The sequence below is a fragment of the Rhamphochromis sp. 'chilingali' genome (assembly GCF_963969265.1).
Source record: "Rhamphochromis sp. 'chilingali' genome assembly, chromosome: 6".
NCBI lineage: Eukaryota > Metazoa > Chordata > Actinopteri > Cichliformes > Cichlidae > Rhamphochromis > Rhamphochromis sp. 'chilingali'.
Window position 1 is genome coordinate 28123024 of NC_137933.1, and position 21659 is coordinate 28144682.

Sequence of the window (21659 nt, forward strand, 5' to 3'; positions counted from 1 at the left end):
TTGTTTTGTTTTTTGTTTTTTATGGCAAAAAGCGTCAGTCTTTGTGCACATACTTTTTCATCTATCACAATAACATAAAAATGTTAGGTGCTATTTCAGATGACATTTTCAGCTTTTTGAGACAGAAAAGGGAGGGGGGGATTTTTCTCATTGTGTAGGACGAGGTACAAGAGATTTTATTTTATTACCGAGTCTACAGTTCGATGCAGTCAGGTAGCTGTGGATGAAAACAAGAGCAGAAGATAGTGGACAGAACTGTGCTAACAGTGAAAAGACACGAGATGGCGACAATGCAGCACAGGCCCGACGATGACAGCGTTAGCAACGACCCCTGGCTGCTGCTGCCTGTGGGTGACAGTCTTCACAACATCTCCGGCAAGGTGTCAGATGTTAGTTTTTATCGTTCGGCCACCCTTTTCAGCCGTAAGTGTCATGTCTCTCTTCTGTGCCGTCGCTGTTTCTAATGTCAGCTGATTTACAAGCTAGCTCCTTTATGTAACGTCAACGTATGTGTGCGTTTCAAAGGTGATCTAATGTACTCTGCTTGCGCTAGCTGACGTTAGCTTAATAGCAACATGTACGAAAACCAATCTGTCACATCAGCATCAAGTATCGATAGCAAACGGGTCTAACTAGTTACTGCATATTAACAGTCTGTGGGTCTAACACAAACAGTTGGTTATAAGCTGTTCTCATTTTCGAGCAGTTTGGCGAAGCGGCACTAGTCCGCAATGAAGCGTAACGTTAACATCAAATCAAGTGTAACCATTGCCACCGAGCTAATTTACATTTAACGTGTGCTAGCCTGTCATCTAACCCATCTAATATTCGGTTAAATAACCAACTTACAATTGCTAATCAGCTAATTTTTACGAAGTCCGTGTCAAAACGGGAAGTGACTGTTCCTGTCTGCTGGCAGTTCATGTGCTCCACGTTATTTTATGTCTTGCCTGGATAACATTAGCTTAAATATCTGGGGGTATAATATTAACCAACTTGTCGAGCTAGGTTTAATTAGGTTAGCTGCTAACAACACATTGGTTAAAGCAGGCTCGTCCAACTCATTTTCACCTATAGGGCCACATATATACATATACACATCGCTAAGGCGACCCAGACCTGCTTTCCCCCCCATGTAATCCGATGAAAAACATATATTAAAAAACAAACAAACGAATAATTGATCAATAGGATGCGATACCTTTAAAAAGTAAATGCATTGCAGACCAAAGTTTATCTAAAAAATAAAAAAGGAACAAAACACTCACATGTAAAGTTTTGTATTTAGAACTATTTTATTGTGCTGTTTATATTTCAAACAATTCATAAAAAAAAACTCTGGAAATACTTTTAACTTTCTATTTAGAAATAATACTAAGTAATAATTGCATCTTGATAAGCATATTGTCTTTATTTAGCACCTTCAAAAATAAAAAGGTTTACAGGACAAGCTAGGAAACAAACGACAAATAAAACACTTAAGAAAAGATAAAAGGGAAACGTGCAGCACAAACCTAAAGGGGAAATAGATGCAATTACAAATGAATAATAGGTAAAAAGCAAGTAGGTTTAAAAGCAAATAAATAAATAAATTAAAAATGATAACTCATAGTGGGAAAAGCTTGTTTATAAAAAGATGTCATTTAGAGGAATTTAAAAGATGACAGTGAGCTCGACAAACAGTGAGGTTCTTCTAAAGAATAGTTGTTCAAACAGAAAAATCTCTATTACCCTTGTTGATCTCAGCCGAAATTGTGGGATGGCCAGAATGGAGGTTATGATGAGGGGTGTGTAGTGTCAGAAGATCTGAAATATACTTCTGTACAAGCTCGGAGCGGGCCTTCTTAAAAAAAAACTTAAAGTCCATTCTAAAATTATTAACCAACAGGTAACCAATGAACGAAACGAAATTATTACAATTCCATTGCAAATCTATCCAGTGGCCTGGGCTGGTCCCTAAAGTGTTTCAGTCGCAGGTCAAAGAGACTGCTCTGAACTGGAAAAGTGGCCAGCACTAATCCCCAACTTTTGGTGACTAGATGCATTTAGCTACATTGTATACAAAACCTATAGGTCAACATAATTGGCCATCTGCCTCCCCTGTCTCTATCACTGCTGCAGGTCTCATGTCTTTGCAGTGGTCCTTTCACAGGACAGGGTCTGTGTCTTCTTACACCTTTGTGTTTGTCCTTTTGGCTGAATTCCCTTTTCCGTTTGTCTTTCATAATTCATGGTCCCCCTGTGGAGTAAGGCCCAAACAAAGGAGGAGAGGATGGATGGTTTTATGGCTAAATGACTCAGTGGGAGAGGTGCATTAACAGATAGTGATTAAAAAAAAGGCAACTCTTGTTTTTTTAAACATCATCAGCTATCCATGTTTCTCTCTAGGCTGGTGATTGTTTTATCTTTTAATGCCTCAGATGTTTGTTTGAAGCATGAAAACATTAAGACCGTACATGGGCATTAACGCTGTATACCAAAGGGACATTCAGAGCTTTCAACAATTATGTAACAGCGCTGTTTGTGTCTCAGTGTGATTTTAAGGAGTTTTATTATTTTTAGAGATATTAAAGCACACTTTGTTTCCCATACAGAAGGTTTCTTTTCTTGATTAAATATACAGAGCGGATGCAACATAAAGACAGGGTGGTGCAGCATCCCATAGGATTTCACCTCTATCTGTAGAAAGCACATCGCGGTGCTGATTGGTTCACTCATGCTTCTTCTTTGTTACCATATTTTACAAACACGTCCATGAGGAATTTCATGGAAGAAGGGAATCAGAGTTATGTTTGGTGTGTCTATCCACGCATTCCCTTTTAACTCTCTAAATGTTTGGTCTTTGCCAGAGTAATGCAGAATTACAGGAAGAATAATTAGTGCTGCAGGAAACCAGGACAGCCTTATTCCACTGAGATAGGCTTTTATTAGCCATTTTGTTGAGGTTTGAGATTTTATCTTTCTGCTGAGTCAAAAAATGGTGAAAAATGTTGGTTGGTGACCAGAGGCAAAGTTGCTGCCCATCCAGTAATACCTTAAGGGGCGCCATTTTTTTTTTCAATTTATATGAAAATAATAAGAAATATGTGCTGAAAATTTCTTTTTGCTAGTCAGACTTTTTCTCTCGTAGTCAGTTTTTGCTCCTTATTCACACTTCCTGACTCTAGATCATCTAATAATGTCAATTTATCAGTACTTTTGCTCTGTGTGAGCTGTTTTCTCACAGTATTTGAATGCTGACCTCTTATGTTGACATTAGAGAGTATAGGTAATATCCAGAGATTGGTTGCATTGAGCTTGTAGTTGAAATGCGTGCCAAACAGGAAGGGTACGAAACAAGTATTAGTGGCTGTTTTGTTTGCAGACAATACTGTTATTTGTGGTCAAAACATGGCAAAGTAACAACAAATATACGAGTCACACATGCCTGTTTGTCTTGTTCCCGTCTAAACATGCATAAGCTAGTAAAACTAAGTCGCCTGCCACTGTACATCGATTCAGAAGTGCATACAACAATAAACCAGAAATCTGTAAAACGCTGTCAGAAAGGGGTCATTCTTTTGGGCCATTTGTAGTGTTACTATTCTTTGGATTTCTCTGCAGCTTGATTTGCCTCATATAGACCTTATATATGTTATGGGATTGGGATATTTATCCTTTATTCCATTTGTTCCGGCTCTTGTGTAAATGTTATTGTGTCTTTTCTATTCTCTTTTTCTAGTCTGCACTTGGTGTCTCAGTTGTTGTCCAATTTTAATTGGTATTTGAAGAACTGTCAGATTGTGAGATTTTTACACCTTAATCCTAATAATTTAGCATTTAAATCCCTAGTTGGGCATTTTTTTCTTTCTAGAGTTTTCTCATAGCTGAAACCCAGATGTCGTGTTGTGGATCAAAACTGGTCACAGCACAAGGGCAATAAATGAACCATAGACAAACAAATTTGTAGTTTCCACATAGAGACCTAGAGGCTGTGTCTTACGAAGTGTGCGGTGTAGATCAGATTATTGTAATGAAGGAATTAAATGCAGCTGTATTTGTTTGGATGTCTTAATAACCAAATTATGTCATATTGTGAATGGACAGCAATGCGTCTTCTCTACGAACACACATTAGTGTTACCAGCTTTTTCATTAATTCATTTGAAAAATATATATATAAACAACAACTTTAAGCTGCATTTATCCAGGTCTTCGTTCATCTGTTGCATGGCAAAAATAATTTGTCAGGCTGTTAACAGGCACCCTAAGTCTGCTCCTCATGTCAGCATTATAAACCCAGTGATACATGAAGTCTGTTACCTCAGCAGGACGAGAAGCAGGCCCTGGAAGAGATCTTGAGTTCAAGCCACCCAGTGGCAGGACACATTTTTGTTTCTCTATTTAAGTTTTCAGCTTTTTCTGTCAGGTTTTTGTCTCTTAAAGGGAAAAGGGAGCAGTCTTCCAACTCATATCGTGTAATCGCTATGTAAATGAATGTATTTGTTTGTACGCATCTAATCTACCACCGTACACGTAGGTGTACACAGGAGTGTTGCATCTGACGCATTCCTGTTTAAGCCGTATGGCTTGTTTGAATCTTTGGGAATGATGACAAACTTGTTTGTGTCTATCCCTTTGCCGTTCCTCGCTTTCACTGTCAGTGGAGTTTAACATGGTCTTTGCTTCTTTAACTTTATGCCTATTCTCTGTCTTATCTCCTTTATCTCTGCAGGCTTGAAGAAGGGCTTGTTCCAAAAGGTGGCACTGGCCCTCAAACTCAAAGGTCAAGCATTGTTTGGGTGGAGCTCAATGGATCATGGTGATGAAGGTTAAAATTCTTTTCTTGTCCAACAAGTTCAACAAATTGGATGTGATGAACCAGTGTAGAGGTTCATACTGTGCAGAATTCAGTTGTTTTGTGTAAGAATTTCAGCTGATTTTTGATTTATCTTTATCCTCTTAGATCAGTTTGAGAGGGAGGGTGGAGCAATGTCACAGATTCAGGGGGGCGGGGTGGACCTCTGTGACAACCTACCCAACTCTGAAGCCCTCACTGCTCAAACCCGAAACCTCAATGAGACAAACACACTCACGCCAACTCAAAGTGTCTCTCTTTCACAAAATGGGGATGAGGGAAGATGTGGTTCCATCCAAAAAATCGGTCTTAACAACAATGAGAAGGAAGAGGAAATGGGACTGGGAAAGGAGGGATGCATAGGAAGAAACCAAGAGAAGGAAGAGGAAGATGATATTGATGAAGCGATGAAGGAAGACGATGACGAGGAGGAATCGGCGGAGTCGAGCTGTTTAAATCGCTGCCAGTCTCCAGACACTCCCATGACAGACTCTTCATATTCAGAAACTGGTAGGAGACTCAATGAGCTGCACACATAATCACAGAATCTTATTTCTGTTCCTGAGAACAGTGTCCTCAGCCTTCACCAGGAAGGCACTTCAGGTCTAAACAGGATTCATCACCGTGGAGGCATCACTCAAGTAAAATTGGTAACGCAGCTGCTGGAAGCAAGACTGTAGGCAGAGGGAGTGACTAAATGAAAAATCATAACAAAGAGGATACATTTTATTTATATTTTTATTTATGATTTTGCTGACATTAGTCTATTTTTACAGAATTTTTGTCTATCTACTGTTAAAAATTATTATTAAACTTTAAAACCTGGCCACACTAATGTAAGTCAATGTCTACTCCCAAAAGGTCAAATCACAGCCACTAGTATATCCTTCAGTTTGTTTAAAGAAGCTACTTAACAAATAATGAAAAAAATACAGAAATTCCAACATGTTAACAATCCAGGAATGCCTTTTTTTTAAAGTTATGCACGTAATTGATTTAAAAAATTCCAGTTTACAGTGTGACACACAAATTAAGTATTATAAAAAGTAGTTATTTAATTAGAAGTGTAATCTAGTTTGTTAAATGTTTTCCTGCCTACAATCTCAGCATGTAAATGCTAGGTGTGCAACACTTCTTCACAAATGCTAACTAAACACTCAGTAATATTAGTGTGTAGAGGCTGTGTTTGAAGTATTACTGCGTAACAATTCAAGAAGAATCCAGCGTTCTGCTCAGGATCAGGCTTACTGTTTAAATGCCTTTGGTGTAATGCATTAAGTGGTCAGCATATTGGATTGAGGTCAGTCTGTCTGGGGGTGATGATGTCATCGATCATGTAACTAGAAAAAGTGACTCAAGAAAGTGAACCTGAACAAATCTAATTGAGGGCGGCTGCATGTAGAGCGAGGAGGGTATCTGAGTAGAGGAATAAGTTAAGAGAAAGACAAAAGAAGTAGAAGACAAAATATTGAATCCCAAAATTGCTTAAATACAATAGAATAGATCAAATAAATAATGTTAAAAAATAGTATAATATATAAAACAAAACATGGCAATAAGGGTAACGCTACACAACAAGAGTTCAATTAAATAGAAAAATTAAAGGCAAGTAAAAGTAAAATATTAAATAAAATACAAAACTTGTGTGAAAAGTGTAGTCGAATACAGTAAAGTGAAATAAATCAAATGGCTCACATTAAACAAAAGGAAATAAGAACTCTGACATGTAAAAAACAAGCAAACAAAAAAACAAGCATATCAAATGGAAGATGACCTTAAAGTGGCTCAGAAAAACAAACTATGAAGTGTAGTAGACAGTGCCTTGGCCTTAACATTAGAGAATAGATCATCCTCTTCCAAATAGAGAGTAAGGCATAAGCACACTTAAAGTTTCTGCCACTGTCTGTGTCAAAACAGAGTAACACCACTTGATAGCTCACAAGTTCACTCCTGTTCACTCCTGCATTGGCGTACACACACATGCTGCAAACACACAAACAGCTGTGTCGGCAAGCCACTGCAAAACTGTGAGCTTAGCACAGCTCCCATATTTACATTTGTGTGTTTATTGGTTGTAAGCCTTAAGGCCTGCTAGCAGCCAGCATTGACTTATCTACAACTGTGTGTGTGTGCGTGCGTGTGTGTGTGTGTGTGTGTTCATGCACTGATGGAATAATAACAGGGATAATATATTGCCATAATGTATTTGTATTATGTAAATTGTGGGGAAACAGTCTGTTTATATAGTTGCTTTGTAAGGATATAACAGTTCCTATAATGTCAATCATTAAATTTTAAGATGAAGACTCAGTAAATAAGATAATATGGTTGTCTTTAGAGTTAGAATTAAGATTAGGGAAGAAGTCATTAGGGTAAGTCTCAAGGAACTTAATGTCTTCTGAAGTGATTAAAATATGACTGTGGTTATATACTCATAATCAGTTTGCTTCTCTGGAGGAACGTGTTGATTTTAAATTTTTTTACACACTGGCATATTTGCAGTTCCTCAGTAATTGTCTGTTTTCCTCTTATCTTTCTTCCTGTTTGCTAATTTCTTTATTTACATCCACAGGGAGCCTGTTGGAGAATCCTTATCCTTTTAGTCCTGGAACCAGTCCAGAGCCTACATCCCCAGTCATTCCAGCGGGCAGTCCAGAAACCGTATATCCCATCGGTTCAGTGGAATCGATCCAGAATGATGCTGAAATGGACACTCGTATGTCAAAAACTGGATCAGGTGCCTACTCCACGGCGTCTATCACCTGCACACATGGATCTGCTTTCAGTACGGGGCCGATGGATTGTACATCGCAAATATTAACCTCAGGCACTGAGCCTACATGTGTCACAGCAACTACTAAAATAATAGCAAAAAATACAAACTTCACTACAGAACAACTTACCTCATCCACGGAGCCTGCCTTAAACTGTGGGCCAAAAGGTGCTAGAGGGTCTACCGGTTCACATGCAGGATATAACACCTCAGCTACAGAGACATTTACGTTAACTGAGTTAGCAAAGTTTAACACTTCCACTGCCTCATCCGCTGTGAGTGCATCCCAAGAGCCCCTCAACTTCACCATGGGGATTACAACTACTGGAACAGACTCCACCTCCATCACAGGACCTTCATTATCAAATCAGGAATACATTACCTCCACTCCAGTGGCCACTTGTTTCTCAGTTCCCGCTTGTGCCTCAGGATCTATTCCAGGCTGTGCTCTGTTGGAGTCCCTTGAGCAGTTGGCACAAAGAGGAGATGACAGCCACCTTCCACAGTCCCTTCACCAGGTACTGCAAACACTACTGCCACTTACATCACTGATTGCGTCTCATTTGAACTCACTGCTCTTAAATACTTTGTTGCTTTCTCTCATTCGAGTCTCTCTAAACTTTTGCTCTCACAGTTGTTAATAAATCACTCAACCTCATAATTGCAGTGGCACTTTGTACCCTAAAGCAGGGGTGTGTTCAGTGACACACAAACTAAAATTCAGGTATGCATTTAAGTACACTAAAAAGCTTCATGCACACTAGATAAACACACAAATCCTGAGTGTTTCTATCTTCATAGATGCTCCCTCACAGACCTGCATGATTGAACATGCGGCTCCTGAGGGTGTGTGAATGTTTGAATATTTCTGTCAGTTTGATTATTAAATATCTCTAAAAGGCACACCCAGCCTATTTTTACTTCCAGGCAAACAGGTGTCTACATCTGCGTTCACACATTCACTGGAGCCTCAAACTTTTTTAGACATCACTTCTTGGCAGTTGCAGTGAAGAAGCAGGTGGATCAAACATTAAGTGGCCTTTACCCTGCTAGTTACATAGTCCAAAGTTTGAGACTGATCACGCCCGTGTACGAATGGATCAGGTAAAGGTCAAAACCATTCACAGTGAGTAAGTGGGGACCATTTGTTTTGCTTCCTATGAACAAAACAAACAAAAGCAGGTGCAGCAGATTTATATAGCAAAACAAATATCAGCTACTTACATCACCCGTATGTTTCTTACTTCTCCAGATATCGGGGCATCTGGTGAAGTGAAACTCAGTTTTTGTCATTTTCATCACTACTGCTTTGATCTGTTGCTCGTGCTGAGGCTGCTGGCTTGTGGCTGTTTCTGAGCTTTGGATAGCTTTCCTTTGATAGCCTCTTTAGTCTGATTAGGTTTGTTGGTACGAACGTTATTGTGGTGGTTGCCCTACACCTTAGTTTCGTGAACTTTGTGTCTTCGCTTACAGTGAAGAGCTTCCACAACATGTTAGTAGATGACTGTGAGTGTGTACACGACAATCACACATAAATGAAAGGGACTAGCATGCCATTGGACACGTGAGGCTGACTGGCCGATCAGCAGTCAGGTCTGAGAATGCTCAGAATCTGCAAATTCAGGTCATTTGTTGGTCAATCAGGGCATCGCTACCCCTTTGGACTTGCTATGGAAAAGTTCTTAGGCTTTTCATGGGCGAGCTCACACTTAATGTCACTTCATTCATGAGCACACACCTTTTGTCTACATTACAAAAATAACACCCACTGGGAAAATGATTATAGAAGTTACTATTTTAAACATCTTAAATTTGTCTTTGTTCAATTTATAAACTATAAAGCCGCTCAAAGTTTTAGCTGCTGATTAAGATAAAACTGGATTGGCAAACTGAAAGGGCGCTTGAAGAGTGCAGTACTCCATTAAGTCATTTACCCTATCCCATAATTCTAAAGAGCAATATCTAGTGTTGCCACAATGGTCATGCGCCACTTTATTGGTTTTTGTGTTGCCCTGCTGACAGATCAACAGAATTACTAAAGGGGAACATACTCTGGCTTTGTTGGGGAGGGACAAATGGAGGAATGGCATAGCAAACATGCCTCTGTAGTGGGAGATTTACATCATTGGTGGTGTAAAAATGAGGGAGGGAGAGAAAGGCTGGGGTCATGAATGACTGCCAGCTTTGAAACCAGTGTCATTAGCATAAATATGAATTGTAGGACAACAAACAGAAAAGGAAAGCAGCGAGCAATGAGGAGAAACAAATGAGGCTCAAAGTCTAAAGATGACTGTGTGTGTGTTAACCACAGAGAAACATCCTTGGAGTAATTTCTAGACAGTCCAGTATATGTATAATCTTTAAACGCTCTTTGTTTGCTCACAAAGTAGAACAATGAAAACTTAAGGAGAAGTATATTTTAATTATTTATGTCAGTGAATATGTTATATATTAGTCATAATTGATGCGGGGACAAATAAATCCATTTTAAATTGATCCGTATTTTTGGTGCAACGGATGGTTATTTGCAGAAGAGACTGGAAACAGCTTTAAGCTCCTCTTGTATCTAAACCATCCCGGCACAGTTACCTAGAAAAGGTCACTGAGTCGTCACCACCCCGCACTTCATTAGAAATGCGAGAGCTTTTTGTGCCCTCCTTTCCTCCTCCTCCTCTCGCGCTCTCTCTTTCTCTTACACACTTCTCCTGTTCTGTTATCAGCTGAACAAGAGACACTGAAAAGAGGTAGAGTGTCGACCATGGTCTCTCGTTTTTTCTCCCTTGCTGTTTTTCTTTTCTCTCTCATTTTCACTCACTTGTGTGACTGACCTAACAGCTTACTTTGTTGTGTGTCACAAAGAGCAGATTATATGTTTTTCTTCAATGGCATGGTTAATGATTATAGAATTTATTGCTGCAGTAGAAGGACAGCTCTGTACTGTATTGTGTTTCTAAATTGCATATTTGTATAATTTTTTTCTAGTTTTCTATATGGAAATTTTTGACACTTGTGTCATGTTGAGGAATCCCTCTACGTGAGGATTAGTTTCAGTCTGGTTTTAAACCTTAATTTAACCTGTTTCCTCAACATGCACTTTATTAAAAGCTGTAATCTCTCTCTCTACAGATTGCTGAGGCCTTTGTCCTTCATGGAGATTGTATCCTTGTGGTCCTGTTGGTGTGTTGATGGGGTGGCCAGGTTTTATTTTGACTTGTGCAAAATGTTTCTCACACTTTTCTCCTGTGTGCTTCTTGCCTGCTTGTCCGGGCAGATGTGACTCAACGGTAAGAAGGAAGGAAGAGACAGATTAAATGAGGCAAAAATGAAAAGAGGAAGTGTGGAGGAATCAGAGTGAAATCGTGCTTAAATCTGAGCTGGCTTTCAAAGAAAGCCTCAAGGTTTACGAGGTAGATAAACACGAAAGATTAGCTCTAAATTTTAAACTTCAGTCGCCTTTCATGACATGACAAGAAAAATGTAATGCTGGAAGAATATTCTTTTCAGAGAAGGACAGATGAGTTTTTACTAGTTTCCATTTTTGCATTGTTTTTTATTTATGAATAAATGGGAAGTCTTTCACCATCTTTCAGTCTTTCATTTAGTAATTATTTTTTATTGACCTCAGTCTGCTGCACATGCAGCTCACACATTTGAAGTGGGAAATCCCAAATTCTGAGTCATAATTTTCAATGGGAACACCCACTCGGGTCAAATTTCCCACTCATGAAGTTATAGCATCTCTACCAGCCTCCCAACTTCACAATTTAAGAACAGCATGGACAGTAGTAAAACTTGTCATCTGGGCTACCATTGCTGTGTATTTGTGCCTCTTCAAAGAAACCGTATACAGAGCACTGACCAGGCTCTACCTGTCAATGTGCTGCATCCAAGTTTCTAAGCACAAACATACGATAGAGTTAGAAAAACTATAGCATTGTAAGTTTTCTAATTGGCTGATCATTTTTACGCTAGTGCATGACGCCATAAGATTTTTGAGGGATAAGAAGAGCACTTTTAGTTTAAAAAAAAAAAAAGAAGAAGAAGAAAGAAGCAAGTTTCGCTACGTGTCAGCCATTTTTATGCTTTTTTCTAGTTATTGAAGCATTTGTGAAATGACTTTAATTTCAATGGTCGCTGTGATATAAAACAGCATATTCAGAATTCAGAATCATTCAAACCTGATTAAAAACCACTTAAAATTTTTTTTGCTAATTTTGCAGCAGTGGAACTTCTACTATTACTACAGTTTAATTTCAGGATTGTTTGAGTGTCAAGTCTGTATTTTATAATTATGTTTTCTTCATTTTCTTGTCTTTTTTTTTTTTGCTTACTCATTGAAAATACTCGTTATGGTTGCTTATTATTGTAGTGGTTCATTGTGCAGACAGTTGGCCTGTTTTTCAAGACGTGGACTGAATAAGTTCCATATAGCACATATACACAGGGAATACTTCACCGACAGAAAACTCAAAAATGCACTTGGAGTCAATGACGATTGAGTGTCAAACAGTAAGAGGAAGATGAAAGGCAGAAGAGCATGACTGAGAAAGAACTGGAGGTTTAATCTGATGAAAGATACACAGTGGGAGGGAAAACCAGAAAGTGTCAAAGAGTAGGGAAGCCAGCTTAGCTATGTCATGCATGTATAGAGGGTTAGTTAGAAAGAGAGAGAGAGAAAGCATTGAGCCACGTCAAAGAAGGATTGTGTTTTCGCTGCTCATATCCATAAACATGAGACAGAATCGTGCACTGCGTTCCCCCTCTGTCTCTCGTGGCCTTCCTCTCCGTCCTCGTCTCTCTGTCGTCCTTTTTTTCCCCCAGAAATACCCTTTTGTCAACTCTAATGGTTTTCAAACAGATAGCCACAAGAGTTTAAAAGTTACTGCAATTTTCAGCGTTCCCAGTGTGGTGTGATGATGTGCATGTGCGGAATTTTGATTTACTTATTTTTTACATTTCTTAACCTGTGGTGTTCAGACCAGCGGGCGTTATGGTGCATCCAGCTAGAGAGAGACTATCACCAGAGAGTATTGGATAACCTGAATGCACTTCAGCAGCAGTGGGGTAACACACAACGCACACACCTGTTGACCTGTAGGGTCATGCTAGTAATAAACACTTTCTTCAATCCTAAGCATCAGGGAAGAAGCTGTAATAAAGTAGTGCTCATAATGTTTAAAAATGAACATGGAGACATGCAAGGTTGCTGTATTACTGAATATTGTGTTTGTCACTGCATGCATCAACACGCATGCTTAAAACAGCCTCACAGTATGATTTAAAGTCCTCATAAGAACAGGTCTTGCCACTCAGGAGCCATGTTGGTAATGCCTCTGAGCAGTGCTTTAGGCAGACTCATCTAAAAAAAAATGGGAAGAGAGCTGTAATTTAAATTGCCGTCTTTTTAAATTTAAATCTGTCTCATTTCACTAAAGTATTTAACCTTTTCGAAAGACTTAGCTTCTCTAACGTGTAAGTACACTTATCTGCATATTTAATACAATATGGTGGATTGTACAGAAGTGAAGAAGGTTCTTGAAAGGGAAGCAAAACATCTTCATGAACATTTAAAAAAAAAAGTCCAGTTGCCCTCAACCTAAGCACTGAAGAGTAGGCACACATGTGTCCTGGTTGAGCTGAGCAGGAGCATTGTCTGTACTGTCATGAAATCCAGGAAACTTCAGTCATATACAGTAATACATATTTAATATAGATTCAGTCACCATAATATCAAGTCACATGTAGAGTTATAAGCCGGTTTTTATTTGTTTTCTTACATAGCATATATTGCTAGTAACACGCTGGTACTAACTCTATCTCTGTGTGTTCTTCCATCTTAGAGAGTCAGTTTAAAACGACGCCCTCTGACCTGGCAGCTCAACATCTGGACAGTCTTAAACACATTTGCCAGACACACAATCGGTCAGTATGCACTTCTTTTCATGATATTTGTATTTTTAGCTTCGTCTTTGATGTCATCTAAACTAGGTGTTCTGTTTAGAACTACATCAGCCCTGATTGATCTAGTCAGCTAAGTCTAGACGATGCAATGATGTCACAAAAACTCAATAACAACACAGCCAGTACACGCAGTACAATTCACAATACAATTATCAGTTGATTCCAAATCAAATTCCAAATCAGAGGCGCAGACATTATTATCGTCTGCGCCTCTGTGATAATGAGTGTGTGTTTTGTTTGAGTTCTTTTTTTATTAGCGGAGGACTGTGTAAAATATGTCCTGCAGTGCTATTGGCTCATGTAAGTGTCCCTCACCAGAGAAATGAAACCCCTTCTTGCTGTTTAGTTTTTTACTCAGAGTAGAATGCTTGCAGGACACACAGCCTTTTACATTATATGACTGTGTATATACGTGTCTGCTTGAATCACTATGAGCATGAATATGTTAGTGTGTGATGTGCACTGCAGTGATAGATAAAACATATGGCCCCTGTCCGCTGCTGCTGCACTTTCAGACATTTGAGCCATCACACTGCTAGGGTTTCACTCTGCTTAACACACACACACACACACACACACGCACACACACAGAAGAACATGCAGTATTACACACAGAAGAACATGCAGTATTACTAACACACGTTGTAATAGCAAGGGAAATGTGTCCAGGCTAATATTAGACTGAGAGTAGAGAAGGGTCATCCGTATTTTGCGTTTTCATTTACTAAAAACAAGAACTAATCGTCAGTGCTCCTTTGTTTCTCTCCTTTTTTTTAATAGACCAAGGAGTAGAGATGCTGAGGTAAGACGTGTAATTTTTGGTATGTGTGTCAGTGACAGGTAGTGAATGTGCAAGTTATGTATATTTTGCACAGACTGAGCGATATCAGTGAAATATCCATTTTATGTATTTAGGGCGCACATTGTCGTGTTCTGTGTTTAATTTGTAAAATTGATAAAGAATACAATGTTAAATAAAGTTACAAATTACACGTGTATTATTTTTTTAATAAGAATTTGTGTATGCGGTTTCAAATAGTGTGCTTCTCTGAACTTCGTGAGAGCTGAATTTGAGGAAGTTGGTGCTCTGCATTCATGTACGTCAGGTCAGTGACTATTAGCTGCATGGTTATAATTTAACTTGAATGCTGTTTGGTATTAAGCTATGATATGAATAACCACTGTTATGTTGCTAGTGGCTCTCTTTAAATTCTCTTTAAAGTATTATTCTCAACTTACTGTTGTGTTACTAATAAGACATTAGGGTAAAGTTTGGCCTAGTTTTAATTTTTTACTGTGTGAATTTCAAAAAGTGTGTGTGTGTGTGTGTGTGTGTGTGTGTGTGTGTGTGTGTGTGTGTGTGTGTGTGTGTGTGTGTGTGTGACATACAAGTGTTTCTATCATACAAGTGTTCCCATTGTTAGGATTTCCTTTCTTCCTCAAACATTATGAAAGCAGATTAAATTGTAGAAGCAGAAATCTCTATTCTGCTTCTACTGTGTTTCAAAAGGTCCTAGGAATTAATTTAAATTTAAAAACCGTCATTTCCAAAGTATTGACATCATCCTATTGAAAAGAGAGAAACTGGACATAGTTGCGATTGTGACACACTCAAACAGGAGATACAATGCAAGGATGAAAATGTTGTTATCAGATCAAGAAAACCTGTTTAGTGTAGCTGTTGTTGAATTCTTATTGAAGAAACAATTACTCTGAGGTAAAAAGTCAGATACAAGGAGCTTCCACTTCAGTATACACTTAAAGTCTATTCTTATTTATGAGTATTTATATTAGTTTATTAGAGGCTTTGGGTTGGTCTTAAGTTGGTTTTAAGTGTGTTACTGATGCCTGGTTTTATTCACTTCTGTTAAAACTGTGTTCTCTGATGCAGACCATCAGGTTGAAGGAGGGATGGAGCAAAGAGCTGAAGACACCTCTTGTTCAGTCATGCCCTCCGTTAATTTGACTGATGGTCTCAGTTCCCCTGAGATCTCCGGCAAGGACAGGGAACACCCACCAATGGAGTCAGAGGGGAGAAATGGTTTCCATGGATCTCAGCTCACTGATGAGCAAGGCAATGACAGAGAGGGAAGAGAGGCAGAAGGAGGGGCAGGATGCACCATTTCAGGAAACGGGCTGCACCCCTCTACAGCTGAAGAGTTGGATCAGTCCAAACCTGCAGAGCAGCAGGGACAAGATTTAGGTCCAGCACAGGAAACAGAGGCAGAAGAGCAAGAAGAGGGGGGTGACGTGGAAGAGGCAACGGAGGCTTTGGAAATGGAAGATGAGGGAGAGGAGGAAGAAGGGGAAGAGAAGAAAAGGGAAGGGGTGTCCTCCGTGAGTCAGAAAACTCTCCCAGTAGAGACTGTGTGCAGCGGGGCAGAGGTGGAGATACAACAGCTGTATCAGGATGCCCGAGCTCAGGAGAGGCTACATGTGGAGACGCAGGTATATATGATTTTGGCTACTTAAGACTCACTTCATTTAGCTTTAACATATTTTTATTACATATATTTAAAGAAACAGTTAAAGGAACTACACAGTTCAGTCAGTATCTGTTATTAATATTATCTAGGAGTTCCTTCTTTGGTTGCTAAAATGTATCACTGTTAAAAGGCCCAGTCAGTACCTGTTTTCTTCCGTTGATGAAGTTTGCATTGCTTTTGGTACTTTGTGTTGGCCAATTCAGTTTCAATAAGATCAAACATAAAAAAAAACATAAACAAACAAAAAAAACCCATAAAAACCTGTTTTAAAGCAAATGCAGCCTCCTTTGTCTTTGTTTATGGGGACAATAGTATTCAAAAACGAAAGCAAATGGAACAGTTTTCACTGCTTTCATAGGACTCAGTCAGTGTTACAGCAGAGTGTGTTACACCAGAGAGCAGAGCAACAAAATGGATTACAGCTTCATAACTGTATATTGACATTTAAGTTATATCTGTATCCTATTACTGCAGGAGAGCACTAAAGCCTCCCTGCACCACGAGGTAACCCTTCCTCACGAGGCTCACATGAAGCAGCCGGAACCACATGCAGAGATGAAGGAAGTGGAAGAGGAGGAGGACTATGATCTAGACCAAGCTGACATCATTAGAGAAGCTCCCTCTTTGGATGCAATGGCAAAACTCATCACTGTAGAGGAGGTGAGTACATGTTGTTAGTAGATTCACTATTTCCTTATGTCTTCGGTGACTGTGCATGGACTGTATATTAAAGATGGACATGGCGAACATCAAATCACCCCCTGCTTTTTGAAATCTTGATTTGATGAAACCAGCGCTGAGCAAATTTGGATAACAGTGTGGTGTATTATAAGCATCAGTTAATGCTAGCAAGTTTAGTTTGATAGAATGTACAGATGCATTGCACACATACAGATGCCTTTGTACATTAGGTTATGTAGTATACAAATGTAATGTTGGCATTTAACTTAAATTGGATAATTCTTGGACACTCTGTTAGTCCAATAGGATGAAAAGAAAGGCATGTTATTGTCATGTAATTCCTATCATTCAAATCAGCAACTTAACTTCTCCCTAAAGGCTGAATTTAAAAAATGCATCTGTGTTCAGTCTTATTAAAGGTTAAATTAGGTGGAAACACCAGGCTGTAAACAGATTTTGTCTGCTGGACATTTTACATTCTCGTCTGTGTGGATTGACTCAGTTTGTGTTTGCCCTTCTAGGCCCTCCATTGTCAGAGGCATGTTGCTATGTTGAAACAAAGCTAATGCCATTGCCTAACCATTACTGATACCCATGATGGATTTATTTTGTTGATGTGAAACCCAGTTTGACATTTAACTACTCTCCACCAAGAAAAAAACAGAGGCAGTAGTGAGGGCAACACCTTGTTATGTTTTTTTAGTTTGATTTAATACAATGTCTTTTTGTTCCAGCGCCAAAAATAATGCATATAAAAATAAAAACTGCTTATCTGTGGGGGTGATATGAAATGAGACATTTATCATTCATGGCAGAATTGTAACATTTGACCTACATGAACCACACCCTTTTGGATGATATAATTATTACCTCGTCGATAAGCACAACTGCTGGATGAAAATTAATTTGCCACTGTAATCTGTATTTGAACAGCTTTTGCACTGTACTTGGCAACATCTAAGCTCTAATGTGCTTAACTTCTGTCACAAGGAAGCACTGACAAAAAGGTTCAAAACTCAGCACTGCTGATTGTGTGGTGTGCTGCCACCTGGTGGACATGGCTGGTGTGGTGCACGCTCTGTAAGACTCAGTCTGAGAGTATGAAAAGATTTAATGATGTAAATATAAGTTGTGCTTATACTGATTGATGTGTCTACCCAGGCTAACATTTCTGGTTGTTCTTATGTTTCTCAGGTATCACCCGCCTCTGGCCTTGTCTCCATATTAAAGAAGCGAAAGGTCTGCGTAGACGACGTGAGTGCTTCTTCTAGCTCAGACCCTCGACCTGAGAAGCCCACTGCCAAACGACGTGTCCGCTTTAAAGTTCCTGATGACCACTATGAGCCTGGTATGTTTTTTGTCTTTTATTGTTGACGGTTAAAGTTTCGTATCGCTCTATAAACACAGAAATAGTGTAAGAGAGCAGTGGCTGCATTTCTAATACTGGACAGGTTAAATTACACCAGCTGTGGCAGTCCATTGTGAGAGTGTTTAAAATAGTTGACGAATTCCAGCAAATTTCCAGCACACATTAATCCTGTGTATTTATCTCTATAACTCTCTGTATCTCTTTCTCTGTAGATGTCGGCAGTGGCGACTCCTGCCTGCTCCTCTTCCTGCTTTGCCTGGTTACTGTTTTTATCAGTGTGGGGGGCACCGCCCTTTACTGTGCTTTGGGCGATGCCCAGTCTTCGGTCTGTCAGGACTTCTCCAGAAATGCAGACTTCTACATTAACCAGATACAGCGTGGGATAGCTCAGATCCAACACTGGTTTGCTCCTGGGTCATAGCAGAAAATGTGGAGCCACTGACCTTAGTGTTTATCACTGTAGGTTCAATGTAGTCTCTGCTACTTCCTAAAACAATGTTTTTGTGGTCATGGTGCCAGGCAGTCACTATTTATCTGTTATTTATCTGCGGAAAGTGACTGTTATTGTCTGAACATCTATATCAGATACAGCTGGCGTTTCTAAGCCTGCTCCACTGCATTTTTAATGCTCTGTGACTACAGATCCAGAGTTCACTCAGTCATAGGTCGAATGTCTCTTTAAAACACTAGATTGAAAAGGTGATCAGACAGAGTGAGACTGCAAAATAAAGTTGTCAGTTTTATTTCTGAACAGAAAAATAACTGAACTGCAGCCCTTCACAATCTTTTCCAAATTAAATATGTACTAATTTATCAAGCTAAAAATAAAATTGCAGAGAGCTAGAATACTTCCATTTAAAAATTACTGACAGATAATCAACCATGACTGGATACAAACTTGCTCACACTGCTCTCCCAAAATCAGTTCCCTGAGACACGTAACGCATGTAAATGTAAATATTGCATAGACACACATGCAGTTTGTTAACTAGGGAGCACATAGATGCCCTCGACACACTGCACAAATGGGAAGAGGCCCAGTGGGTATTTTTAATAACATTGCAACCACTGCTGTTGCTTTTATTCTTTTATTCTTTCTTTCTTTCTTTCTTTTTTAAAATTTTATCAAGAACAAATTTTTCTGTGGTCTCCTACTTGGAATGAAATCTTTACGTCTTAATTATGTCTTAAAGTTTTGAATGAATGTATAGATATTTGAATATTGTCAGAAAATATGCTGAGAGGAAGGGGTATTTTGGTATTTGTCATAACTGAGCTGCTAATGGGAAACAGTCACATCAACTATGTTCTATTAGGAAAATGGCATAAATCAGTCAAAAAAATGACCCTCCGACCCCCCTCACATGTCCTTTTTATTGCATTGACTTTAGTGTATTTAAATGAAGGGTAAGCAAAATGTTTGCCTTCATGCTATGAATGAAAAATGTAGATATATATTTTCATGGGTTGAGTCCTGCATCTTTGTTAGCTGTGCAGCTTTCTATTTCTCCCTGTACATATTTGATGTGGTTGTCCTGTTGCCACCCTCTTCTGTGTAAAATACCAACAGCGGGTTAACAGTGAGCAGACATCAGTTTGCGGACTTAATTGAGGCAGATCTGTCACTGTGTAGCACATGTACAGAAACACAGTGCGCCTCTGTACATATTGTTGAATGGATGTCTAACTTGTTGCACATAAGATCGGTACAATTTTTTTTTAAAGATATTGCAATATTTCTACAGGCATTATTCTCTCAGTTCTAAATGTAGACTTGATTTAATAAAACAAAATATCCACTAAATATTTGCACAGACCACTTGAACAGAAAACACTCGACTGCTAAGTGGGTGTGGAAATATTTAAGTAAACAAGGAGACCTTTTTATAATTATGTGGAAAACAATAATTGCTCAGTGTATGTAATTTGTTCAGGCCTTGGTTTTGATGGGATCATATGAAGCACTGTCTGCCTGTGTGTTTTTAGGGATTCTGGGCATCACGCTCTGTTATTTTTTCAGGGGTTTTTTCCCCTTATCTTCCAAAATAACTTAACTACTCTCAGTCTTCCGTAATAGTCCACTAGATAACATTTTTGCCATTTCATTTGATGACTTTGAGTCCTGGTTTGACATGGAGAGAAATTTGTGAATGAAACCAACCCTTTATTCTCACACCAGTGCTTTAACTCTTATGTTCTGCTCATTGTAAAGCACATTTTAGTCTTACTGAAATCAGTTTTACAGCTTAATTTCAATTTTGCCTTGTTATTTCAATGTGTACATGCAATGTTTGGTGTTTTGTTTATTGGCTGTTTTTCTTTTTGGTTATTGTAGTAGTGGATGCCATAAAAGTCCTGGAAAAACCACATATCCTAAAATCTTTTCAGGAAGTGAAGAAAGCAAATCTCTGTTTAAGGCGGACAATTCGATTCCTACCTTACCTATGCATCCCTAATAGACAAAACAATATTCTCTGTCCTTTATGTCACTCACAAAACCCTGATGATTGATTTTTAAGGATATGGGGATATTTTTCCAGGACACAGGGGGTAGCAGACTCACTCTTGTTTTTATTTGCACATGTCATCTGGCTGGTTCAGATGATGATCACTCAGAAATCATCTTATTTAATCTTTCAGATGAGTTTAATTATTTATAATTAAAATAAAATTAGGGATTTCATGTGTAAGTGGCTAAGAGAAACAAATGCATCTTTTTCCCCTCCATGTTGTCAGCTTGCATCAGATTACCTGATTCCACAGAAAAATGTATTCCCAAATGCTTCTGAACACCATCATCTAGGCCGAAGATTGTTTCTGTTTTTATTATTTTGCCCCGCAGTTTGTCCTACTGCTGTCAGTATCACCTTTTTGATGCAACGATTGGTACAGATGTTTCATCTGTAAGCATGATATGAATAATCATGTCTTTTTTCCCCTGTTGGTTTTGCAGAAAAATCTTATAAAACAGATGAATGAAATTCCACAGTTCTGTGCATGAATTTTGTCCCACTAAAAACATTTTTATGGATCATTTGAGTCTCTTATTTTATTCTCACAGATTTTTGTTTTTGTTTAAAAACAAAGAACATCTCTTCCTTGTTAGCCCACATGTTATATTCATTTAAAAGAGTTTTTATGAGAGCTTCCATTTTTGGCTTCTTTTTTAAGGAGAACAACAAAATGCTAGTGTGCCAGATGTGGTGAAAGTTTCTCCATTTCAATAAAATAACTAAACAAATAATAACAATAAGTGTTTATCTCTGTGTTGTAACAATAGTTAATTTTTTATTTTATTTTAAAGCATTATTATAAATTCATTAAAGTTTTTATGGTCCCAAATTGCACATAGAAGCAATATGTATAGAGACACCAGTCAAACCAAAAGGTGTTTTTCTTTTTAAAAATATGCACACACACACACACCGGTTGCTTATTTTCATGCAACTTACTGCTTATTTAAAACTACATTAACATAAAGCTAAAGGCATCACGCTCTTTGGCCGTTAAAGGACAAATTAGATCAACCGTTTTCATAGTTTGCTAATCCTTC

At 38.6% G+C, this 21659-nt stretch overlaps 1 protein-coding gene across 2 annotated transcripts; it reads left to right on the forward strand.

Annotated features, from left to right (window-relative positions):
* Window positions 1–329: 329 nt before the first annotated feature.
* On the forward strand, window positions 330–21341 carry cnsta (consortin, connexin sorting protein a). Of its 2 annotated transcripts, none has more exons than XM_080885094.1 (13): window positions 330–423; window positions 4714–4809; window positions 4945–5346; window positions 7409–8127; window positions 10736–10766; window positions 12587–12673; window positions 13450–13531; window positions 14351–14372; window positions 14610–14676; window positions 15462–16018; window positions 16531–16716; window positions 17932–18085; window positions 18319–21341. In XM_080885094.1, the coding sequence occupies exons 2-13, from the start codon at window positions 4791–4793 to the stop codon at window positions 18525–18527; spliced, it is 2535 nt and encodes an 844-aa protein (XP_080741220.1). In that variant the 5' UTR covers window positions 330–423; window positions 4714–4790; the 3' UTR covers window positions 18528–21341. The 2 variants fall into 2 exon arrangements, with proteins under 2 accessions (XP_080741220.1, XP_080741221.1); XM_080885095.1 differs by having other exon boundaries at window positions 14610–14667.
* Window positions 21342–21659: the final 318 nt, after the last annotated feature.